The following is a 22238-nucleotide window of genomic DNA, read 5'->3' as shown; positions in this document are numbered from 1 at the left end:
CTTATTATTTTAATATACTTTTATTTCTTGTGTGATTGAACATTAAAAAATATGCCTAATGGGCATTTGCATCTCATTTTTACAAATCATTTATTACTTTTTCTTTTTTTGATGATTTTTAACAGTCACCTAGATCAGGCTTTGAAAACTTTGGAGTACTTATGAATCACCTGGAAATGTGAATAAGAGGCTGATTCTGATTAGTAGAGCTGAAATGGGGCCTGAGACTCTGCATTCCTAAGAGGCTCAAGGTGATTCCAGAGGTGACCTGGGGCCCGTCCTTGGAGAACAAGAACCTGGGTTACATGTCTTTTTACTATGAATTCATCTTCAAGTGAGTGATTTCCTGGTGGAGAAAGCATAAGGAAATGCAGTCTCTGTTGATTCAGCTTGTAGTGTACTGCATGCTGGGTTTTTTCTTTTTCCACTTTTATACTTTTTAAAAAAACTTATTTGATATTGGAGTGTAGTTGATTAACGGTGTTGTGATAGTTTCAAGTGTACAGCAAAGTGATTCAGTTATACATTTACATGTATCTATTCTTTTTCAAATTCTTTTTCCATATAGGTTGTTACATAATATTGAGCAGAGTTCCCTGTGCTATACAGTAGGTCTTTGATTATCCACTTTAAATATAGCAGTATGTACATGTCCATCCCAAACTACCTAACTATCCCTTCTCCCCTTCTGCCCTCCCCCTGTAGCTGTAAGTTTGTAACACTCTTTTAAGACTTTAAATAAAACAGCACAAAGTATACTTAACCCAGTACACTGAAAGTAGACTATTTTAATTTGATTTTATGTAACTGTATGAGATTATTTAGTTTCAATGTTGGTCCAGGTATCCAAATCTTAAAAGACAAATGCTGTGGCAACTTATAATTATCTTCTTTGCTGCATCAGATTTTCAATTCTCTTTGACTGTATATTTTTCTTAGATAGTCATTTCTCCTAATGATGTCATTTCCATTTGTGTTAAAGGGGCTGTTTATAAAAACTGAAGATGTAGCCATATGTCTGTTCCATGTTAATTTCTCTTTGTCTGCAGGCCCAGGTCATATTTGTGATGATTGCACTGATGCGGCTCATTGTTCTCATTATTTTTCGGTATCAAGCATATGCAGAGCATAACGGTTAGTCACCATGGGTTCCTTTTATTCTTAGAAGACCTTACTTTTATGCATCCATAATCTCCTGACTAAATAAATACCAGTGCAGACTGTCTTTGCCTGAACTCTGTGAGGTGCATCCTTCAAACTATCGTGTTCACTTCAAACCCCCTTTCACGTACCATTTTCTCCAACCATTCCAGGTCATAATGAACTTTTGTGTCTCTGAATGCCAAGAGTCCTTCCTAAGGATTAATTCTGTACTTAACCAGCCAATCACCTTGTTTACATCACCACTTCAAATGTATATATTTTCTCCTCAATCAGACTCAAGTTCCTCAATATAGGAGTCCTTGTTTAGTACTTCTTTTCTGTTTTCTACAGCACTCAGCTCTGAGTTTGTGTATTACAGACAATAAATATTGACACTTGTTGAAGTAAATGTTCCTTATTCCTTCCTGGCTTGGATGAAATCCCAGGAACTGATTGTGGGGAAAGGGAGGACTGTAGTAAAGTTTAAACCATAAGATGATTAACTGCATAGGTAGTATTCATATCCTACTGAATGTTTTCCTGCTTATATATATATTTTTTAATTCTGTGAAAAAGTTCAAAAAGCATTATTGCACAAAATGTAAATAAATAAATATTTGAGGGAGGCCTCAGCCTCATGTGGGACTACCAGTATTTTTGTACAGTTATTTAAAATTCACAACATATTTTTATTTACATTATCTTAATCTTACAATAATCCTGTGAGGTAGGTATTATTGTTTCCCATTTAAAGACTAGAAAACTGAGGATTGCAGAGTTAATGTAGCTTATCTAGTGTCTTACAACTAATAAGAGTCTGACTCCAGGTCAGTTCTTTTCTGTAAACAACACTTCTCAATCTGACTACACCTTAGAATGCCCTGGGGAACTTTTAAAATCGCAGTGTCCACACAGTACTTTCAGTGCTTACACAGAATGTCTGCGGGTAGGACCTAAGCATCAGTATTTTTTAAAGCTCCTCAGATGATCCCAGCGTGTGGTAGGGCTGAGAAGCACGGCTCTGTCCAGAGCCGTATTTCTCAGTCCTGCTGCCTAGAATCCCCTGGGTTGCTGCCTCAACTCCCCTCTTTCCCAGGCCAACTAAATCAGAATCTCTGGAGGGTGAGACTTGGGCATGAGTCTTTTCTAAAAGTTCCCCCAGGTTATTCTAATGAATGGTCCAAGTAGAGAATCATTCCTTAAAATGTAGAGCATAGCTGCCTCTCAGGCTAAAGAATGCTATATTTAAAATAAATAAACAATGATGATGGATGGATACGTGGATCATCCCCTGAGGAGTCCCAGGCTGGAACGAGAGAGGGATGAGCAGGAAGGATGCAACACACAGGGTGAGAAAGGCCGCGCGGCGTCAGGCTTCGTCTGTGACCGTCTGTCGGGTTGCACAGCGTTATGAGTGTAAAATGAACGTGCTGGTCTACGAGGGAAGACCTGCCGTTTCACTTCTCTCAGGCTGTCTTTCCCTGGGGCCAGTCCTTTAGAGAGTTTGTCCTCAGGTGTTGCTCAGTGTGTCCTGAGCTTCCCATCACAGTCTTCTGATACCTGGTGTATGACCAGCCGCAGACCAGTGAAATGGCTGGCTGGGGCTGAGGATCTGTGATGCTCTCGTCTGTGGCTGCAGAATAAAGCCCTGGCGCTTTGGCTTTCTGGCACTGTATTTTCAGAGGTGTTAATCTGGAGATCTTTTAGGGATCCCTTTCAGTTGAAGTAAGAGGATAACTGAGTTAAGAGCTGCATCACATATGGGAAGGGAATATTTGGACAGATACTCATGGTAACTTTAGATATTCATACTTAAGATTAAAGTTTGATATTTGCCTTTGAGATATATATATATATATATATAGTTTTAAAAAATTCATTGGAGTACATTTGATTTATACTGTTGTGTTTCAGGTACACAGCACAGTGATTCAGGTAAACGCATGCACGTGTCCATTCTCTCTCAGGCTCTCTCCTCATGGAGGTCATCACAGAACATTGAGCAGAGCTCCCTGTGCTGTACAGTTGTTGCTGTTCAGTCACTCACTCATGTCCAGCTCTCTGTGACCCTGTGGATTGTCACACGCCAGGCTTCCCTCTCCATCACCAGCTCCTGGAGCTTGCTCAGACTCATGTCCATTGAGTTGGTGAGGCCATCCAACCGTCTCATCCTCTGTGTCCCCTTCTCTTCCTGCCTTCAATCTTTCCCAGTATCAGGGTCTTTTCCAGTGAGCTGGCTCTTCACATCAGGTGGCCAGTACTGGGGCTTCATCTTCAGCATTAATCCTTCCGATGAATATTCAGGACTGATTTCCTTCAGGATTGACTGGTTTGAACTCCTTGCTGTCCAAGGGACTCTCAAGAGTCTTCTCCAGGACCACAGTTTGAAGGCATCAGTTCTTCGGGGCTCAGCGTTTGTTATTGTCCAGCTCTCACATCTTTACATGACTACTGGAAAAACTATAGCTTTGACTACAGACGTTGGTTTGCAAAGTAATGTCTCTGTTTTTTAATATGCTGTCTAGGTTGGTCATAGCTTTTCTTCCAAGGAAAAAGCGTCTTTTAATTTCATGGCTGCGGTCACCATTCACAGTGATTTTAGAGTCCAAGAAAATAAAGTCTTGTCACTGTTTCCATTGTTTCCCCATCTATTTGCCATGAAGTGATGGGATCGGGGGCCATGATCTTGGTTGAGTTTTAAGCTAACTGTTTCACTCTCCTCTTTCACCTTCATCAAGAGGCTCTTTAGTTCTTTGCTTTCTGCCGTAAGTTCGGTGTCATCTGCATATCTGAGATTATTGGTATTTCTCCCTGCAATCTTGATTCTAACTTGTGCTTCTTCCAGCTCGGCATTTTGCATGATGTACTTTGCATAGAAGTTAGATAAGCAGGGTGACAATAGACAACCTTCATGTACCGTTCTCCCAATTTGGAACCAAAGCTGCTATACAGTAGATCCTTGTTGATTATCTGTCTTATACATAGTGTGTTGGAATAGGAAATGGCAACCCAGTCTGGTATTCTTGCCTCGAAAATTCCATGGATGGAAGAACCTGGTGGGCTATAGTCTGTGGGGTCACAAAGAGTCAGACATGGCTGAGCACACACGCATGCACACATTTAGCTTGTTTCCATGTCTTAGCTATTGTAAATAGTGTTGCAGTGCACCCAGAACACTGGGTGACCTTTGACTTACTTTGATATAACTTTTGGAAGTTTCTACATTCGGATACTAAGTCTCATGGAAACCAAAGACTTGATGATTTTTTGAGCACAGAATATGTGTGTGTGTGTGTGTGTGTGTGTGTGTGTGTATGTATGTGTCTTGCAACTACACCATTGCTTTGAACTTCTCTGTAATTCTAAGTGAAATGGCTTACCAGAATTCCTGCCAACTTCTGATTTAAAGTCAAGTCATCCATATTAAAAATGATTTGCTGTAGATGTAGTAGATAGCCACTGGAAGTCTTCTAGAAAATATTTTAAAGAACCTGAACTTTGAATGTGTTTACTGGAGTTTTCAAATTTATTCTGTTTAGGACTGCCGGGATTTATAAATTTGACGTCATTTTCCCTTCATGTCTTGAGCAAACTAAATATCTCCTACTATTCCGTGTTGTTGCTGACCCTGTATACAGGGCTGGGTAAGTCATTTAGGAAACCTGAAAATTGTGGAGAATTCTGCCCAAGAATGTACTGAGAATTTTCACATTAGCCATTTAGGCTCTGAGGAGCATGATGCCTGGCACGTGGCTTCTCCATTTCCTGGGGCGTGATCTGGGGGATACAGATGTCCTAACTTAAAGCACATTCAATCAACGCCACGCTAACTCAAGGGTGCCGAGAGGACTGTGAGAATTAGTATTTGTGTAGAAACTTAATAGAAGACAGGAGTTCCGTTTAAATGTCGTCTCCTCAGAGCAGCCTTTGATCATATGAAAGTTTTGTCCTCTAGTTCACCACACTTTATTTCTGTCATTACTTTGTCAGATTTTGTGATTATCTTCTGTGTATGTCTTCTCTCCCCTCATTAGAATATCAACTGATGTCTTATCTATCCTGTTCCTCTCTATGCGCAGCAGTAAGCACAATGCCTGTTATGTAGTTGAATGACTCTTTACTACCATGTGACTCCTAAACACTCAGCTCAAAAGAGAGAGAAACCGAGATAAGCAGTGAGTTCAGGCATCTGAGATCTTCTCATATTAATTATTACACTCAATACGGACAAAATCACTTTAGTCATTTATGGAAACAGAAAGTCCTGTGAGTTTCTTTTTAAAACTTTTTACAAATGTTCTTTACTAAGAGTCGTTTAGGAGTTAATATATCTTTAGTCTATATTTTATACGTTTAGTCCATCTTTGGACTTTTGTTTCCTCATTAGTTACTCTCACCAGAGAACAGAAAGTAGTTAAATAAAAATATGACCCTTTACAATTTGTATAATAAGCTATGGCAGAGTCCCCTTTGGAAGTCGGTTTCCTTGTTAGAAGATGGGTTGAGGCTGTTTCAGACACTTGTTTTCCACTAGGACCAAAGCAACTGATTTGTTTCCTGACTGTAAAGGGAAACATTAGAAGAGGAGAAGTTGTTTCATTTTTAAAGGTTAAAACTTAAACTAAGATGTATCTAGTGGAGTATATGTATCTGAGAAAATTACCTGTGACTTTTTAAAGTTGAACTCTACTCTTACCAGCAAATGATAATATTGCATTTTGAGAAGGGAAATCCGAATGTCTCTTAATCATTCCTGACAATATAGTAGTTCCAGAAGCTTGCACATTGAGAAGGAGCAGCAAATAATAACAGGGAGTAGAGAAAAGTCATTCTGGCATTGCAGCTGAAAAATTAAAGAAGTGGGTTAAGCTCAGTTCAGTTCAGTCGCTCAGTCGTTTCCGACTCTCCGCGACCCCATGAATCACAGCATGCCAGGCCTCCCTGTCCATCATCAACTCCCGGAGTTCACTCAACTCATGTCCACAGAGTCGGTGATGCCATCCAGCCATCTCATTCTCGGTCGTCCCCTTCTCCTCCTGCCCCCAACCTTTCCCAGCATCAGAGTCTTTTGCAGTGAGTCAACTCGTCGCATGAGGTGGCCAAAGTATTGCAGTTTCAGCTTTAGCATCAGTCCTTCCAATGAACACCCAGGATTGATCTCCTTTAGAATGGACTGGTTGGATCTCCTTGCAGTATAAGGGACTCTCAAGAGTCTTCTCCAACACCACAGTTCAAAAGCATGAATTCTTCGGCGATCAGCTTTCTTCACAGAAGGGTTAAAAAGTATTGTAGTGAGTACCTGTACTTCCATCTAGGTTCACTTGTTGTTCGCTTTTTTTCCTGTATTGGTTTGTTTCTCTGTAATTAGATGTGCCTTTTTAAAAGCTGAAATAGATGTGCTGTTTTTATCCCTGAAGCATTCGTGAGTAAGTTGCAGACGTAAATGACATTTTCCCCTGAATATTTCAGCATATATTTCCTAAGAACAAACAGTTTTAGTATTACATTTCAGAAATTTACATTGAATATGTGTTTGTGTGTGTTAGTCGCTTAGTCGTGTTCTGCTCTTTGCAACCTCGTGGACTGTAGCCTGCCAGGCGCCTCTGTCCATGGAATTCTCCAGGCAAGAATACTGGAGTGGTTTGCCATTCCCTGATGATAAAGGTTATACTGAATATAATAATATTATCTAATATTCACATTTCCCAAGTTGTCTCTAAAACATCTTCTATAGCATTTTTGTTTGTTTGTTTAATTCAGGGTTCTGTCAAGGGGTCATACTGCATTTGGTTGTCTTCTCTTTGGCATCTTGCAACTAAAGCAGTCCCTGTCCTTTTTTAGCTTTTTTTGTCATTGACATTTAAAAATTTTATAAATTTTCTTGACATTTTTAAAGAATCCAAGTCAGTTGCATTGTAAAATATCCAACAATCTGGATTCGTGTGGTGTTTTCTCATCATTATATTCGGGTTAAACATTTTTGGCAAGAATATCACTTAGTTGAGTGTTTCATGCTTTTCATTGCATCATATCGGAAAGGCACATGGTATTAGTTTGTCCTCTTTTTGGTGCTACAGCACTAACTTGATTGCTTGATTAAAGTGGTGCCTCCTTTAATGGCATTCAGGGATGAACCCTGCCTATATCGGTTATTAAACTTATGGTTTCAGATCCCAAAATTTTTAACTGAATTAATAATATTCCATCCTACTGGCCAAGGGAGTTCCTCCCACCCTCAACTTCTTAGTAAAACAGGGTATGTATGTGTTCCATAAATACCAGTTGAATTGGTTATTTATTCGTTGCCCAGAATAAGGAACTGGTGCATTTCTGGGAATTATTTCCTCACTCGTTGCATTCTTAGTTGTATCCTGGAGACCACCTAGTTGAGCTTTGTTCCTTCTTGGTTAATGGTTATTTTTTCTTTCTCCCTTTTAGTGTGGATGATTTGGCTCTGAGCATTTACCCACCTGTGTGCCCTTTGACTGTGCGAATCAATGTAAGTACTAGCTTTGAGAGAATAGCTGCAGACCTAATTGGTAGAATTTCAGGAATCACTGGTATTTTCTTAAACCTTGGGGAATATGTTTGTTTGTTATACTTGGATGCAAGTACAATAGTAATGTCACAATGTGTTTGTGCCTGATAAATAGTTGTTGAATTTGAATTCTGATAGCAATGAGCTCTGATAGTACTCTCTCTTCCATAACCACTTGGGTAATCGTTTAGAAAAACCCAAAGACCTTAGAGGGGCTTCCTAGGTGGTGCTAGCAGTAAAGAACGCACCTGCCAATGTGGGAGACGTAAGAGACATGGTTTGATCCCTGGGTCAGCAGGATCCTTTGGAAGAGGCATGGCAACCCACTCCAGGATTCTTGCCTGGAGAATCCCATGGATGGAGAAGCCTGGTGGGCCACAGTCTATAGGTTCGCAAAGAGTCAGACACAGCTGAAGTGACTTAGTATGCACGCACCCAAAGACCTTAGATAACCATGCCTTGAGAGAAATTAGTACAGTGCTTTAGGATTCTTTCACCGTGAAGTTACAAGTTTCTCATTTCCAGTATTGGCCAAAATAGGTGAATAGTCTAATAGGAATACTCTAATTTAAAATATTAGAATATGTTTAATATCTAATTCTATATCTATTCTCTATTCTAATATCGACATATTATGTGATTTAACCGTGAGTGGTCATGAAGGGTTAAGCTCTTTATAAAAATCTGATTTTATTGTTTTCTTTGAACTCCTAGGTCCTGCTAGAGTTCTGTTCTCTTATTTTTTATAAACTTTAAGTTATTATGTCTCATTTTATAGGAAAGAAAAGTAAAATTGTGGATAGCTTATATTTTACCATCAGATGTATCAGTTCTAATAATATTTGGTAAATTTGTGGAAATTATTAATAGAGTCATCAAATGTATCTTCACAATGTGGAAACACCTTGGAGTAAAATTAGGATCCTTTTGGACATTAACTTTTTTTTCCACATTCACTTTTTAAAAATTGACTTCTGAAGAAATAAACATCCTTAGTAATACGCCATGTCAGTTACCTAAAAGCAGTTTTAAGGAATGCGTGGTATGTTGGTAGGATACATACATCCTCATGTTACCTTGTTACTGGTATTCTTAAAATTTTAAGTTTTTTTAAAAAAACCCAGTTGTTTCTGCTGTATATATCCTGAACTATCAGCAGTTAGGACAAATTTAGGTTATATTTTTTCTTTTTTTGTTTTCTTTAAAAAAATTTAAACTGCCATATGATCCAGCAATCGCACCCCTGGGCATACACACCGAAGAAACCAGAATTGAAAGAGACACATGTACTCCAATGTTCATTGCAGCACTGTTTATAATAGCCAGGACATGGAAGCAACCTAGATGTCCATCTGCAAATGAATGGATAAGAAAGCTTCGGTACATATACACAATGGAGTATTTTTCAGTCATCAAAAAGAATGCATTTGAATCGGTTTTAATGAGGTGGATGAAATTGGAGCCAATTATACAGAGTGAAGTAAGCCAGAAAGAAAAACATCAATACAGTATACTAATGCATATATATGGAATTTAGAAAGATGGTAACCTGAACCCTGTATACGAGACTGCAAAAGAGACATAGGCATATAGAACAGTCTTTGGGACTCTGTGGGAGAGGGCGAAGGTGGGATGATTAGGGAGAATGGCATTGTAGCATGTATATTATCATTAGTGACCAGTCCAGGTTTGACGCATGATACAGGATGCTTGGGGCTGGTGCACAGGGATGACATGGAGGGAGGATATGGGGAAGAGGGAGGTGGGAGGGGGGTTCAAGAAAGAGAACACATGTACACCCGGGGTGGATTCATGTCAATGTATGGCAAAACCAACCAATATATTAATGTAAGGTAATTTGCCTACAATAAAATAAATTAAAAAAAAATAAAAAAAATTTTAAATATAAAAAAGCTTATAAAGATACTATGGCAGCAGTATTAATAAGATTTTGCTAAATAGAAAAGAGTCCATGATCCGGCCACCTAATCAACGTTTTTATTTTTGACTGTTTCCTCCAAGGGTTTTTTTTTTTTTTTAATGACTTCTTATTGAGTATTAAAATATTGTAATATTTTAACTCTCCTCCTTCCTTTTTTCTCACTTTCACTTTTAAAAAACTTCTTGTCTCACCTCTGCTGATAGTTCAGGATATGTATAGCAGAAACAACTGTTTTTGTTTTTTTTAACTTACAGAATTTTAAGAATACCAGTGACAAAATAACGTGAGGATGTATGAATGCTACCAATGTGCATTCCTTAAAATTGTTTCTAGGGTAATTGACATGGCGAAATGCTAAAGATGTTTATTTCTTAAGTCCGTTTTTAAAAAGTGAATGTGAAAAAAAAGGGGAAGAGAGCTAAAGTATTAAATATTTTAATATTCAAGTAAAATATTTTTAGCTCTACTCCCCGCCCCTCCTTTTTCCTCCTTTCCTTTTTTTTCCCCTAAGTATCTGTTTTATTTGTTTGGCTGTGCTGAGTTTTAGCTATTCCCCGAAGTATCTTTGGTCTTTGTTGTGGCATGCAGGATCTTTTAGTTGTGGCCTGTGGGGTCTCCTTCCCTGACCAGGGGTTGAACCCAGGCCCCCTGCACTGGGAGCTCAGAGACCCAGCCACTGGACCTCCAGGGAAGTCCCCTATCCTTTCCTTTTTGTGATAGGGCTCAGAGTAACTTCTCTTGTTTCTTTTTTTTTCTAGTCTGCAAAACTTGTATCCGTTTTAAAGAAGGCACTCGAAATAACAAAGTGAGTATGAAGACTTATCCCGAAATAGCTTTTTGAGAATAAGCCTGTACAGCCATTCTCAACTCCCAAACCCCCATCTCGAAGCGTCGAGAGTAAGTGTGGTATTTTCTCTCAGTTTTGCTTTTGGAGCAGCTGAGACCCTTGCCCTCTTTTGCTGTAGTTTTCCCTGTGCCCCCTTTTGAGGATAGGTCTTTCCCTTGACAGTGTAATAAATTTAACTTCTCTTTTCCCCATTGCATTTGCAGAGCAAGTCATGTGACCCCACAGCCAGAAGATAATTGGATTCCTTTACTTATTAATGCTGTTGATCATTGCATGAATAGAATCAAAGAACTCACTCAGAATGAAGTTGAATCATGAATTTCAATCATGGTTCATTTGAACTCTCTTCTCTTCCTGTTACAGCCAAGCTCTGATGTCTGCTTTGAGAATGGAGCTAGGATGCTTTCTGGATTAGGAGGGAGTATCTGTACTTACTAAGAGACACAATTACCAAAGTTTGGTGATTAGGCCAAACTGGCAATTATTTATAAACCATATGAGTATATTTTTCTGTGCTAGATACAATAGACAATTACATGAGTTTTTGTGATTGAGTTGCCTCTCAGAGATCCCTGGGGAAGCTGCCGTATTCCCTATTCAATAAAATGTGTCATTGTCAAAGATATATTTTAGCATGTTGCTGAATATTATTCTTACCAGCACGTTCTTTTGAATGTTATTCCAGTTTGTTCCATTACTATGTTGTTATTGAAGGGCTTCCCCAATGGCTCAGCAGTAAAGAATCTGCCTGCAATGCAGGAGACACAGGAGACAAGGTGCACTCCCTGGGTTGGGAAGATCTACTGGAGAAGGAAATGGCAGCCCACTCCAGTATTCCTGCCTGAAAAATTCCATGGACAGAAGAGCCTCACAGCTGAGCACACAAGAGAGAGTTCTGTTGGTGTTGAGCTTGTGAAAACTATTAAGTGTGTTAGTCGCTCAGTCATGTCTGACTCTTTGCGACCCTGTAGACTGTAGCCTGCCAGGCTCCTCTGTCTTAGCGATTTTCTAGGCAAGAATACTGGAGTGATTTGCCATTTCCATTTCCAGGGGATCTTCCCAACCCAGAGATCAAACCCGAGTCTCCTGCGTCTCCTGCATTTGTAGGCAGTTTCTTTACTGCTAGTGCCACCTGGGAAGCTGGAAAATCAATAAAGTGAAACCTTATTTAAAATGGAGTCTAGAGGCCAGGAGGAGGAGCTCTCACACAGTATTACTCTAGGTATATAACAGGAAGGATTGTCAGTTATAGACAGGACTGGTGTACATTTTATCTCCTCCAGGAAACTGACCCTAGCTACTAAGCTAATGAGAACCCCTCATCACCCTGAACTCTCGCTTTCCTCCATGAAATTTTGTTCCAAACAACTGCTCCCAACTTCCTCCCTTTGCTTCCTTCCTTTGTGGAACTTGGCTGTGGTTTTTACTGTCGCTGGCTTGACCCTAATTGCAGTTGTTTGTTGTTCCCGAATAAACCCGTTTTGCTGGTAAAATAACTGGCTGTTTCATATTTTAGGTCACCAAGCTCAGTTGTTAGGTGTGTTCACTGTATTGAACAGACTTATTTTCCTTACACATATTTATATTGTTCTCTGTTTTGTATTGCCTGTCCCCAAATGTAAGTACAAAATTTTTCTAAATCAAAAAATTTTGAATGTGTAAGATTATAGAGTTTATGTAGTATTAAGGGCCTCTTCAGTTAATCCTTTTGCAAAACCATCACCGGTTAATTATATTTTTGCATCAGTCTGGAAGATCACGTATTGGAAAGCAAGGTAAACCTGGAAAGTAACATCTTAGAAAGCAGGGTGTACAGTGCTATACCTGACTAGGCCTCATGCCTGTCCTACAGGTCTCCGCACTTCTGGGCGTCCTTTGTCTTGTGTAGATGTTCTTCATCACATCAGCCCATCTGACATCCCCATGGTCTCTCTAGGTGCACTCAGCAACAGTCGCTGTCCTGTTTTTTATTCCCACCACCACTTCTTTTTTGTTATGTTCACTAATTTGTTATATTTTTTAGATTCCACATGTAAGTGATATCATACAGTGTTTATCTTTCTCTGTCTGACTTATTTCACTTAGCATAGTAGCCTGCAAGACCAGCATCCATTCTTTTGAGAGAATACTGTGTACTTGAGGCTGAAATTCTTTGAGTCAGGAGTTTTACTTTAATAAAGTGCCATTCTGTACTTGTTCACAAGTATTCCAAAGAAAAGGAACTAAAACCAAGAGTATCAAAGCAACAAAATGGAAACAATGAAACAAATGTTAACTTTGTACAAAAGGAGTCCAGTTTATTTTAATAGGTCCTATTTTCTTTATACTTAATAACTGCATATTTCTCTACTGGACCAAATTCATGTTTTTAACATGACACTTAATTGTGGAATATTTACGCTTTTATAATATTCAACTCTAATAAGGACTTATCCATAGCTAAATATTGAAGATCATTCTCCACTCAGGTCTTACGCTGTGTATTTTATAACTTTCTTTAGTCATCTTTGGATCTTTAAGGATAATGGTCAGGGATGGCATTGACCAGTATAATCAGGATTGTCTAAAAATCATATTTTTATTTAATATTGTCCCATTTCATCAGAAATACAAGAGTGCTTTAAATATTAGGTTATTTTCCTTACCTATAAATTATGTATTGATGAATAGTAAATGGTTATGAAAAACCCTGAACTCAAAAAAAATCTTAATTATCTGAATACCTTTATAAAGGCTTTTTAAAAAAATTCCTCGAGCCCAATAGTTTCTATTTTAAGACAACTAGTCTTCATAGATGCCTTGAGCTGGGGTGACAGAAATGAGTGTTTTTTTCTGTTGATTTCTGAGACTATAAGTTTTTTTGAGGTGGGGAATCTGGTTTTGTTCTTGGTCCTCTCCTGCTTAACCTGAGCAGAGAATCATTTGTCTGATAAGTAAAGTTTCTCTTCCCAGCATGCTTGGTTTTAGATTGTAGATTGAGGAGGTGGTTGGGGAACGTGATGCGGGAGCTGGAAGTTTAAGCTGGAGGCTCAGGGGCTACCACCGTGACAGTTCGGAAGTTGGTTAGGTTCTGGAACATGTTGCAGTCCATTTCCACAGTGAGCCTCTGGTGCCCCACCTTCATTGGCATGAACTCGAGCTGGGTGCGCAATGTGTTTCTGGGCTGCACCGAATTCACTCTGAAATAGAAGAAAAGAAACGTCCTAGTTCTGTCTCAGGGCCATGCCTTTGCTGGTCCCAGTGAATCTGATGCTTACCTGCTTACAGACCCTGAAGAAATAAACATGTAAGTACCCAGCTGTTAAAACAGAGGAGGTTGGAAGGGGGTGGAAGGCAGGAGCCTCCATGGTGAGCAGCTGTATGGTTGAGAAGAGAAACATCCTATTCCAAGGGCTTCCAGGTTGCATCTGTTGTGTCATCACCTGTGACTTCAGTCTGGTCCCATTCTTGGTAATAGTAGGCTTGTGAAAACTATGGTTTTAGAATCCTCGTTGCTAACTGCAGCGGGTGTAGTGGGCATCCTGAGATGTCAGGATGCCGGCAGCTGCTGTTTGGAGGCCTATCAGCAGCTTTCTTGTCTACCTGTGGACCTTCATATGGTGACTGAGCACATAGTGCAGATTTCTTTTGAGAAGCTTTATCTTACAATCTATCTGGGAGACCACAGAAGTCTGGTTAAATGCTGGCAGTCCTTCCGTCAACTTAGGGCCAAGAGTGACTGACTGAGTTTCTTGAGGCTGAGGTGGTGGCTCAACAACCACACAACCTGTCAGGGACCTCGGGGTTGTAGGAATAGGCATCGTGAACTCTCAACTGTATGTGTGTGTTTAGTGGAGGATGCTGTGGACCTGACGAGAGAAGGAGCAATGATTAACAGAGATACTTGCAACATCTAAAGCCAACAAGGTGCTAATAACCTAGATTATACAGGGTTTGTGTGTATGAATATATGTGTGTATATATATACCCACAGATCAACAAGGAAAAAAGGAACAGCAAAAAAAGTGGGCAAAGTTAAGGAACTATACAGAGGAGGAAATGGAAAAGGCTAATAAACATGAAGAGTTGCAAATTAAAGCAATGATGAGATGTTATTTTATTCCTGTTAGACTAGATTAAAAGAGAAAACTGCGTATTGCCAAGAATGGAGGAATGGTAAGAATATAGAAGCTGTCAAGTACTGCTGGAGGGAACTGCAGCTATTCTGCAAACCAATCTGGTAGCATGTGGTCAAACCAGGTCTTATCCCATGTCTCAGCAACTCCATTCCTGTGTATTTACCCCCCGACACACAAAGTTTCAAGCAGGTGTATAAGGGAATGTGTGTACTTGCGGTGTCTGAGAGTTGGAGGCACTGTGGAGTGGTGTGGTGGGAAGCAGGGGTATACGTGACGGAGTAATTTGTAACAGAAGCAATGGACGACCTGTGGGTGAGTGAAAACCTGTTCTGAGTGAAATGAATTAGACCTGACATTTATATAGTTTAAAAATACAGGCTCGAGAAGCAACAGTACACATTGTACACATACTAAGACAAGGATCTGAGAGAATTGGAGTAGGGAATAGGAGTAAAGGGATGTGGAAATGAAATTCTGTGCTGTGTTCTCACTGGTAGAGTGCAGCTCCTGCCTGTGATGTTCCCTAACTCCCTCACCTGCGTTCATCAGGAATCCCCAGGCCCTCTCTGCATGACCAGGGCCTCAGCCAGCATCAGGTGCCCAAGGGGCACAGATCCCCCCTCTCTCCTGTACCCAGTAAACATTGGTGGCCCCAGGGTGAGAGAGGCCCTGATCTTTTAGTTCAACTCTGGCAGGTATTTGCTCTGTCCTCGTGGACATAGCAAACAGAGTGTCATCAGTCCTGGGTTCCTGCCATTCTTTCCTATTTGAGCCACCAGGGAAGCCCGGGTTCTCGCCTTCCTGACAGGGTGAGACACTTCTGTGGGAGGAGAAGCCTGTGGTCTCTTACCTGTAGCTCTTCTCTGTGAATGAGCCCCCTTCCGAAGATGGAGACCACACAGTCTTCCAAGGGAACATCGAGAGGCTTATGGATGCTGACCAAGGCCATCAGGGGCTGATGTTGCTCTGCTGTCTCTGGCATCTATGGGGGATCCCAAGAGCACAGAGCTGTAGTCACGCCTTCCCCTCCTGGCTACCGTCCTGAACCCTTTCTTGGTTATTCTCCTATCTCTACCATCCTCACCTAAACTCGACTGCTGACTTCCCTCCCCTCTACGTGGTCTTCTGAATGTCCTCTCAGCCTTGATCCATCACTGACAACACTGACGGTGCCTTTCCTTCACTTGGAAACCTTGGAAGGTTTCGCATTGTCTTCAGAATTCAGCTTTGGTTGGCCTTCAGAGCCCGTCACAATCTAACCCCAATCTATCCCGGGCTCATCTGTCCTACCCGACTCCACCCTAGCCTCTGTGGACAGTTTCCCAGCCCCAGCACAGCCCTCAGGCTCCCTTCCTTTGGGCCTCTTTACTCAGTCTTCCATCTGCAATGGCCTTCTCCCTCCTCTGCACTGAAAGCTCACCTATTGTTCAAAGCCTGACACAAATGCCACCTCCTCCATGAGGTGTTCCCAAACCCCCAGCCGGAAATAGGCCTCTTTACTTCACTTGTGCCAGAGTGACTTTGTTCCTCTGAAAGCTGTTACATAGAAGACCACATGTGGTGGCACCCTTGCCCAACTGTAACCCCCTCCTGGGCAGAGACCAAGTCACATTCATTTTGGTCCGAGTACACATGTGGAAAGAGGACTGGACTAAGAGCCCTAAGCCTCTAAGACAGGCCATTTTTAAGATTTGTAGGCATGATGCTTTCCTCATCTGAATAATGGGAAGAGTTCACCTCCCAGGGCTGTTGTATTCAAAGAAGTAAAACGTGAAAATACACTGGTATTGTATAAAGTGCTAAATGACCGTAGGCTATTATCTTTGTAAGTTTGGAGGCAGCCACTGAGAAGACTTCAATTTTAGAAACCTTTACTTAAAGTGGAAAGATTTAAATCTTAGTATCATCTATAAGAAATCATCTCTTTCAAGAGAAGGAGCTCTCAACCCAGCATTTCCTGATAGTTTCTTCAGCACGGTCACCTGCTCTGAAGCTTGAGGGGCTCTGTTCTTTCTGAATAGCAGCAAACACAGCCATTTGGGGAAGGACCGGTGCCTACCTCGATGGCAAGGTGTGGTCTGCAAATGGCGATGTCTTGCTGGGCGAAGCAGGTAAGGCTGGAGTGCGTTGCCATGGCAGTGAGTCTGAGGAAGCTATTCTCTGGCAGGCTTTGTTCAAAATTGGAGGTGAACAGGGAGGTAGAGATTTTCTTAGCTGAAACACGTAACAGGGGGAGTCAGGGACCAGGAGTGCCCCAGAGACAAGCAGTGGTTTCACACATGACTCCCAGGAATCAGGGCCTCGCTGACGCCAGAAAGATGCCTCATTCCTCACAGCAATTTCAGAATGAACTCGCTCAAGAACCCACCCAAAAGGACTTGGCTGGCGGTCCCGTGGTTAGGACTCCGTGGTCCCAAGGCAGGGGGTCCAGGTTCAACCCCCAGTCAGGAAACAACAATTCCCACATTCCACCACCAAGAGCCCGCATGCTGCAACTAAGACCAGGGGCAGCCAAAATAAAACAACGAGCAACCCACCCAAGACCAGCATCAGCATCACGGGCGCAACACTCCTGGCTCTGGAAAGGGCCCTGTGGACGACAAGTGGAGCCTCAGTCCCCTTGTCTAGTAGTAACACCTACCTGGCGGGATGGCTTCTGGTTCATGAGGCAGTTGTTAAGTGCTGGCCTCAGACCTGCCACCCAGTCATGGCTGGATATACGCTTGCTTGGTCCCCTCCCCTTCTCTGCTTCTGTTCTTTCCCGTTTGCAGAGAAAATGAAGCCACGCTTCCCTCCTCGCCACTGCCTCCAGGGCGCGGCCCCCCTCTGTGCGCAGATCCTGTCCTCTGCTTTTTAGATCAGTGCTCCATCCCAACCCCACCGCTGCTTAGCTGTGTAACTGTGGGCAGTTTATTTAACTTTCTGTGTCTTGGTCTCCTCATCTGTAAAGTGGGATGATAATGGTTCCTGCCTCATAAGGTCATTATGAGGATAAATGAGATAATGCATACAGAACACTTAACATCATGTTTGCCGAAAATAAGTGCTCAAGAAATGTGAGCTCTAATTATTCTAGTTGTGTCTCATTTCCTCAGAGGTTGCACCATCGATTATAACCCATCTCTCCTGAGGCTTTGTCTTTTTCTCTCTATTAATTCTTCTTCAGCATATAAGCAGGTTCTCCTCTCTATCATCTTAAAACAAAGAACACCTTCCCTCTCCCGAGAGTCCCCGTCTGCCACCCAGCCTCTCTTCTTTTTCCATCCATTCTTCCAGGAAGGACTGCGTACCTTGTCTCACCTCCTCAGCTCTCAGTCAGTTTAAGCCCCAGGATCCTACTGCTTCTCCACCGACCTCCCTGTCAGTAGAGGCGTCCCCGCCTTGACCTCTCCCAGCCCCTCCGCTGGCCGTGCTGGGCTCCCCCTCCTCCTCTCTGACTTAGTCTCTCACTCTAGGTCTCCCTGTCTGGTGCCTGCACGCTGGTGCTGCCTGGGTTTCCTCCTCACCCTCTCATTTTCTCAGCCCTTCCCCACTCTCCCCTGCCCCCATCCAGGACTTTATCCAAAATACCAGGTTTAGGTTTCCAGCTGCCTACTGTCCATCACAGCTCAGATGTCTTCTGGGATTTCAAACCCAACATGCAACAAACAGAACACGTCATCTTTCTCCCCAAACCTGTTCTTTCCCATTGGCCCTACTTTAGAGGCTCACCCAAACTGGAAGCACCTTCTAGCCGCATACACAAGTTCAATCTAGCCCACTTCTATAATATGACTTCATTTGAAAAGTTTTGCTAGTTTACTTTGTCCTTCGATTTTTTCAAAACCTTCCAACTTTAATCTGTGGTTGTTGGATACACATTAGATACACATTAGAATCATATGGGAAGCTTTAAAAATTCCCAATGCCAAGCCACACCCCAAGTCAATTAAAACAGACTCCGACCGAGAAACCTAAGAATCAGTATATTTAAAATTCTCCAGGTGATTCAACATACAGACAAGGCTGAGATACATGACTCTAATATGACCCCTTCCATTCCATTCTACCAAAAGTTCTTTTTTAAAAATGAATTTCTAATCCCATTGACTCCTCTGGTTAAAACCTTTTACCAGCTCCGCATTGCCCAGAGAATAAAACCCAACTCTTGAGCAGCATCTACAAGCCACTTCAAGATCTGGCCCAGTCTGGCTCTCACGCAACTCCCCCACTCCACTCCTCCCACTCTTGGAAAGGGAACAGGGTGGAAAGACTGGAGGCAGGGGGACCAGTCAGGAGGGAGCTGCAATCATGTAAACAAGCTCTATTCCACTGATTCTCTTGCCTGCACATTGGAGTCACCCAGGGACTTAACAATATTTTTGATGTTTGGGTCAAATTGTGGAGTTTCTGACTTAATTGGTCTGGGGTGCAGGGTGAGCATCAAACTTCCCCCAGTTGGTTCTTACATGCAGCAAAGTTGGAGAACTTTTCCATGAGAACTAGAGCAGAACTAGCTGCTCTAGTCCAGGGAATTTCAACCCTAGAATAACACAGGGAGCTCTGAAAAAAGTCCAGTGCCTGGATCCGGCTCCAGATCAATTACATAAGATTCTCAAGGAGGAGGAAGAACCTGGGCATATGTCCCTTCTGCCTGGAAAGCCCATGACTCACTTCTCTGTCTGACACTGCCTTACTCATCCTTCAAGACCCAGGGCAGCCTGATTTACCTGGGGGCAGCCTGCTCCTGCCTGGGAGAGATGCTAATCCACCATTGTACTGTGCTTACTTCGTCAAACACTTCTTACCCTGCTCCATAGTCTGTTTACTCAAACGACTACAATCAGAATTGTGGGTTTTGTTTTTCCTGTGGGAAGCTCAGTAAATATGTAGTGAATGAGACAGAGAGCGAGCGAGCCCATCAGGAACTAGAAACCATGTCTTCAAATCTGCAGGGGTTGCTGGATGGCTGCTGCCATACAGGTGGGAGCTGGGTGTGTAGAGTGTTGGGAAGGGGCCCCAGAGTGTTACCTGAGTTGGCACTGAGTGTAAGGACAGACTTCTTCCTCCAGAGCTTGGCAGCAAGGACGCCATTGTAGTACACTGCCTGCAGCCCAACTGCCAGCTGCACTTCCTTCTCCTGGTCCCTGGGCTTTAACAAGTTCACAGAGAACTCTACATTCTTTCCCAGGGCTAGGGAACTCGGTGCTTTCAAAAAGAGATGTAGAGGATCATCAGTCTCACAACAAGGAGGATAGATGTCACCATCTTTCTTGTGTTTCATTATGTATTTCTGGACTTCCTCCAGCACCACTTTTTCTTGAGAAGATCCTGAAGAATGGAATAAACAAAGCAGGCCTCTTACCCAGCAGGTATAGACCCTTCTAATAAAAGCTCAGGATTAAGGTTCATTGACCCACTACTGCTCAAATTTCCCAAGGCCACAAGAGCCTTGCAAACCTCTTGCGCCACATGTAGTTAAAAGAAAGGTTTGTGTTAGACAAACTCACCACAGATTCAGTGTGTCTCTTCCAAGTCACTCAGGGGTCAAGTTCCTCAAGTACTGTGAATTTGCCCCTTGAATGGTGGGAAAGCTAGTTTTTGCACAAGTTGCAGGAACTTGTATTTTCCTAAGTGAGGGAGTTTGGACTTATTCCAAGGGAAATGGAGGCCATGGAATATTCTGGAGCAGGAATATTCTGTCACATAAATATATTTGTGTCCTGGGAAGCTCACTCTGGAAACCGTAAGTTAGAGATGGAATAATGATGGGGAAACTGGAGGCAGGGGTCCAATTAGGAGGCTACTATAATCCTCTAGAAAAGAGATGATGAGGCCCTGAGAGACCTGCAGGCAATGGGGAAGGAGATGAGGAGATGGGGGTGAGGGCGCCATTGGGCGGCTCAAGAACAGTGCAGGCCTCCTTGTTTGGACAAATGGGAGGCCAGGGCAGCGGGGCACTCTAATAACTAATGTGGAGGGGAATCCACAGGGAGGGTGGGGAGTGTTGGAATACCGCAGGAGACAGAGAATATTTCCTGGCAGCTGGGCTTGGTTTTTCTTTTGTCTTTGGCCATGCCACATGTGACATGTGGGATCTTAGCTTCCCAACCAGGGATTAACCCCCTGCAGTAGAAGTGCAGAGTCTTAACCGCTGGACCACCAGGGAAGTCACCTGGGCTTGGTGTTAAGTATTCTGTTCTAGAGCAGTAGTTCTCAGCTGGGGACAATTTTGCCCCCAGGGGACATTTGGAAATGTCAGGAGACATTCTGGTTGTCACAACTGGTGGTGCTGGTTGAGGAGGGGCTGGCATCTAGAGGATAGAGACCAGGAAGGCTTCTGAAAGTCCCAGGTTGCACAGCCTCCCAGATAGCAAAGATATCTGGTCCAAAATGTGCATAAAGTCAAACAGGGCTGAGCAGTCCTGTTCTATGTGATGGGGAGCGGACAGCACGTCTCCCTGACCTGCATGTGTTTGGCCCATTCCTTTCCCTCTGTTGCTGTTTGGGGCCCTCTTCCACCTGGTGCGTGCATGCTAAATTGCTTCAGTCGTCTCCAACCCTTTGCAACCCCACAGACTGTATCCGTTCAGTCTGTCCAAGGGATTTTTCTGGGCAAGAAAACGAGTGGGTTGCCATTTCCTACTCCAGGGGATCTTCCCGACCCAGGGATCGAACTGGCGTCTCCTGCATTGGTGGGCAGATTCTTTACCTTTGAGCCACCTGAGAGGCCCCCCACTGCCTGGTACCTTCAGGATACTTGTAGTTCTGTGTGATGTCCTCACGGCGGTCACTGTCCACATTCTTGGTGCTGATATTATTGCCAAAATCCTTAGGGTTGCAGTCAGTCAACTCCAGGGTCCTGTCCTCACAGCACCTCCAGACCACACATGAGGCATTTATGGAGGCAAAAATGTCTCTGCTGTGACTTGGTGGCTTTCTCCTGGATGGGGGGCTTCATTCACTCTACAATACAGGTGGCTCTCATTGTTCGACTTCCCTTCTGTGGGCCTAATGAGTTAGACAGTTATTTCTGTGACATCACACAGGTTGTCTGGATTGCCTGTGCCAACACCTTCCCAGAGGAGTTAGTGATGATCTTTAGCAGTGGTCTGATCTCTGTGGTGTGTTTCATTGCTCTTCTCATGTCCTATGCCTTCCTCCTGGTGATGCTCAAGAAGCACTCGGGTTCAGGTGAGAGTACCATTCGGGCCGTGTCCACCTGCTACTCCCACATCACCATTGTGGTGCTAATGTTTGGGCCATCCATCTACATTTATGCTCGCCCATTTGACTCTTTTCCCCTGGATAAAGTGGTATCTGTGTTCCATAGTGTGATATTCCCTTTACTTAATCCCATCATCTACACACTGTGAAACAAGGAAGTAAAAATGGCCATGAGGAAGCTGGTCAGCCGATACATTTTATGTAAAGAGAAGTGAAAGATTAATGGCATTTTCTATAGTCCTTCTGAAGGTTTTTGTCCTAAAGAAGGAAGTATTTGCAGTAGTATTGGTTCTTTCACTACCTCCTTTTGTCTGAGGTCTTAAATCCCACTAGGTTTCCCTCTAATTGGTGAAAAAACAAAGAAATTAGGATGGAAATAAATTTACTCACACTCTCCCTGAAATTTCTGGCAGATCACCCTCAAAGTTTAAGATATAATAATGA

At 42.6% G+C, this 22238-nt stretch overlaps 1 protein-coding gene and 1 long non-coding RNA gene across 2 annotated transcripts; both read left to right on the top strand.

Annotated features, from left to right (window-relative positions):
• The first annotated feature begins 756 nt into the window (after positions 1-756).
• LOC148776538 (uncharacterized) lies at positions 757-12570 on the top strand. The gene is made up of 4 exons (XR_016038361.1): positions 757-1134; positions 7582-7642; positions 10382-10428; positions 10674-12570. It is a non-coding gene; the product is annotated as an uncharacterized LOC148776538 (long non-coding RNA).
• Positions 12571-21514: 8944 nt separating this feature from the next.
• LOC148776537 (olfactory receptor 4M1-like) lies at positions 21515-21943 on the top strand. Its single transcript, XM_088840197.1, has one exon. The coding sequence runs from the start codon at positions 21515-21517 to the stop codon at positions 21941-21943; it is 429 nt and encodes a 142-aa protein (XP_088696323.1).
• The last annotated feature ends 295 nt before the right edge of the window (positions 21944-22238 follow it).

This window comes from Moschus berezovskii, chromosome 9 (assembly GCF_049115385.1).
Source record: "Moschus berezovskii isolate FMDL1 chromosome 9, NW_MosBer_1.0, whole genome shotgun sequence".
NCBI lineage: Eukaryota > Metazoa > Chordata > Mammalia > Artiodactyla > Moschidae > Moschus > Moschus berezovskii.
The sequence above is the reverse complement of the archived record's forward strand: the minus strand, read 5'-3'. Positions and strand labels throughout refer to the sequence as shown.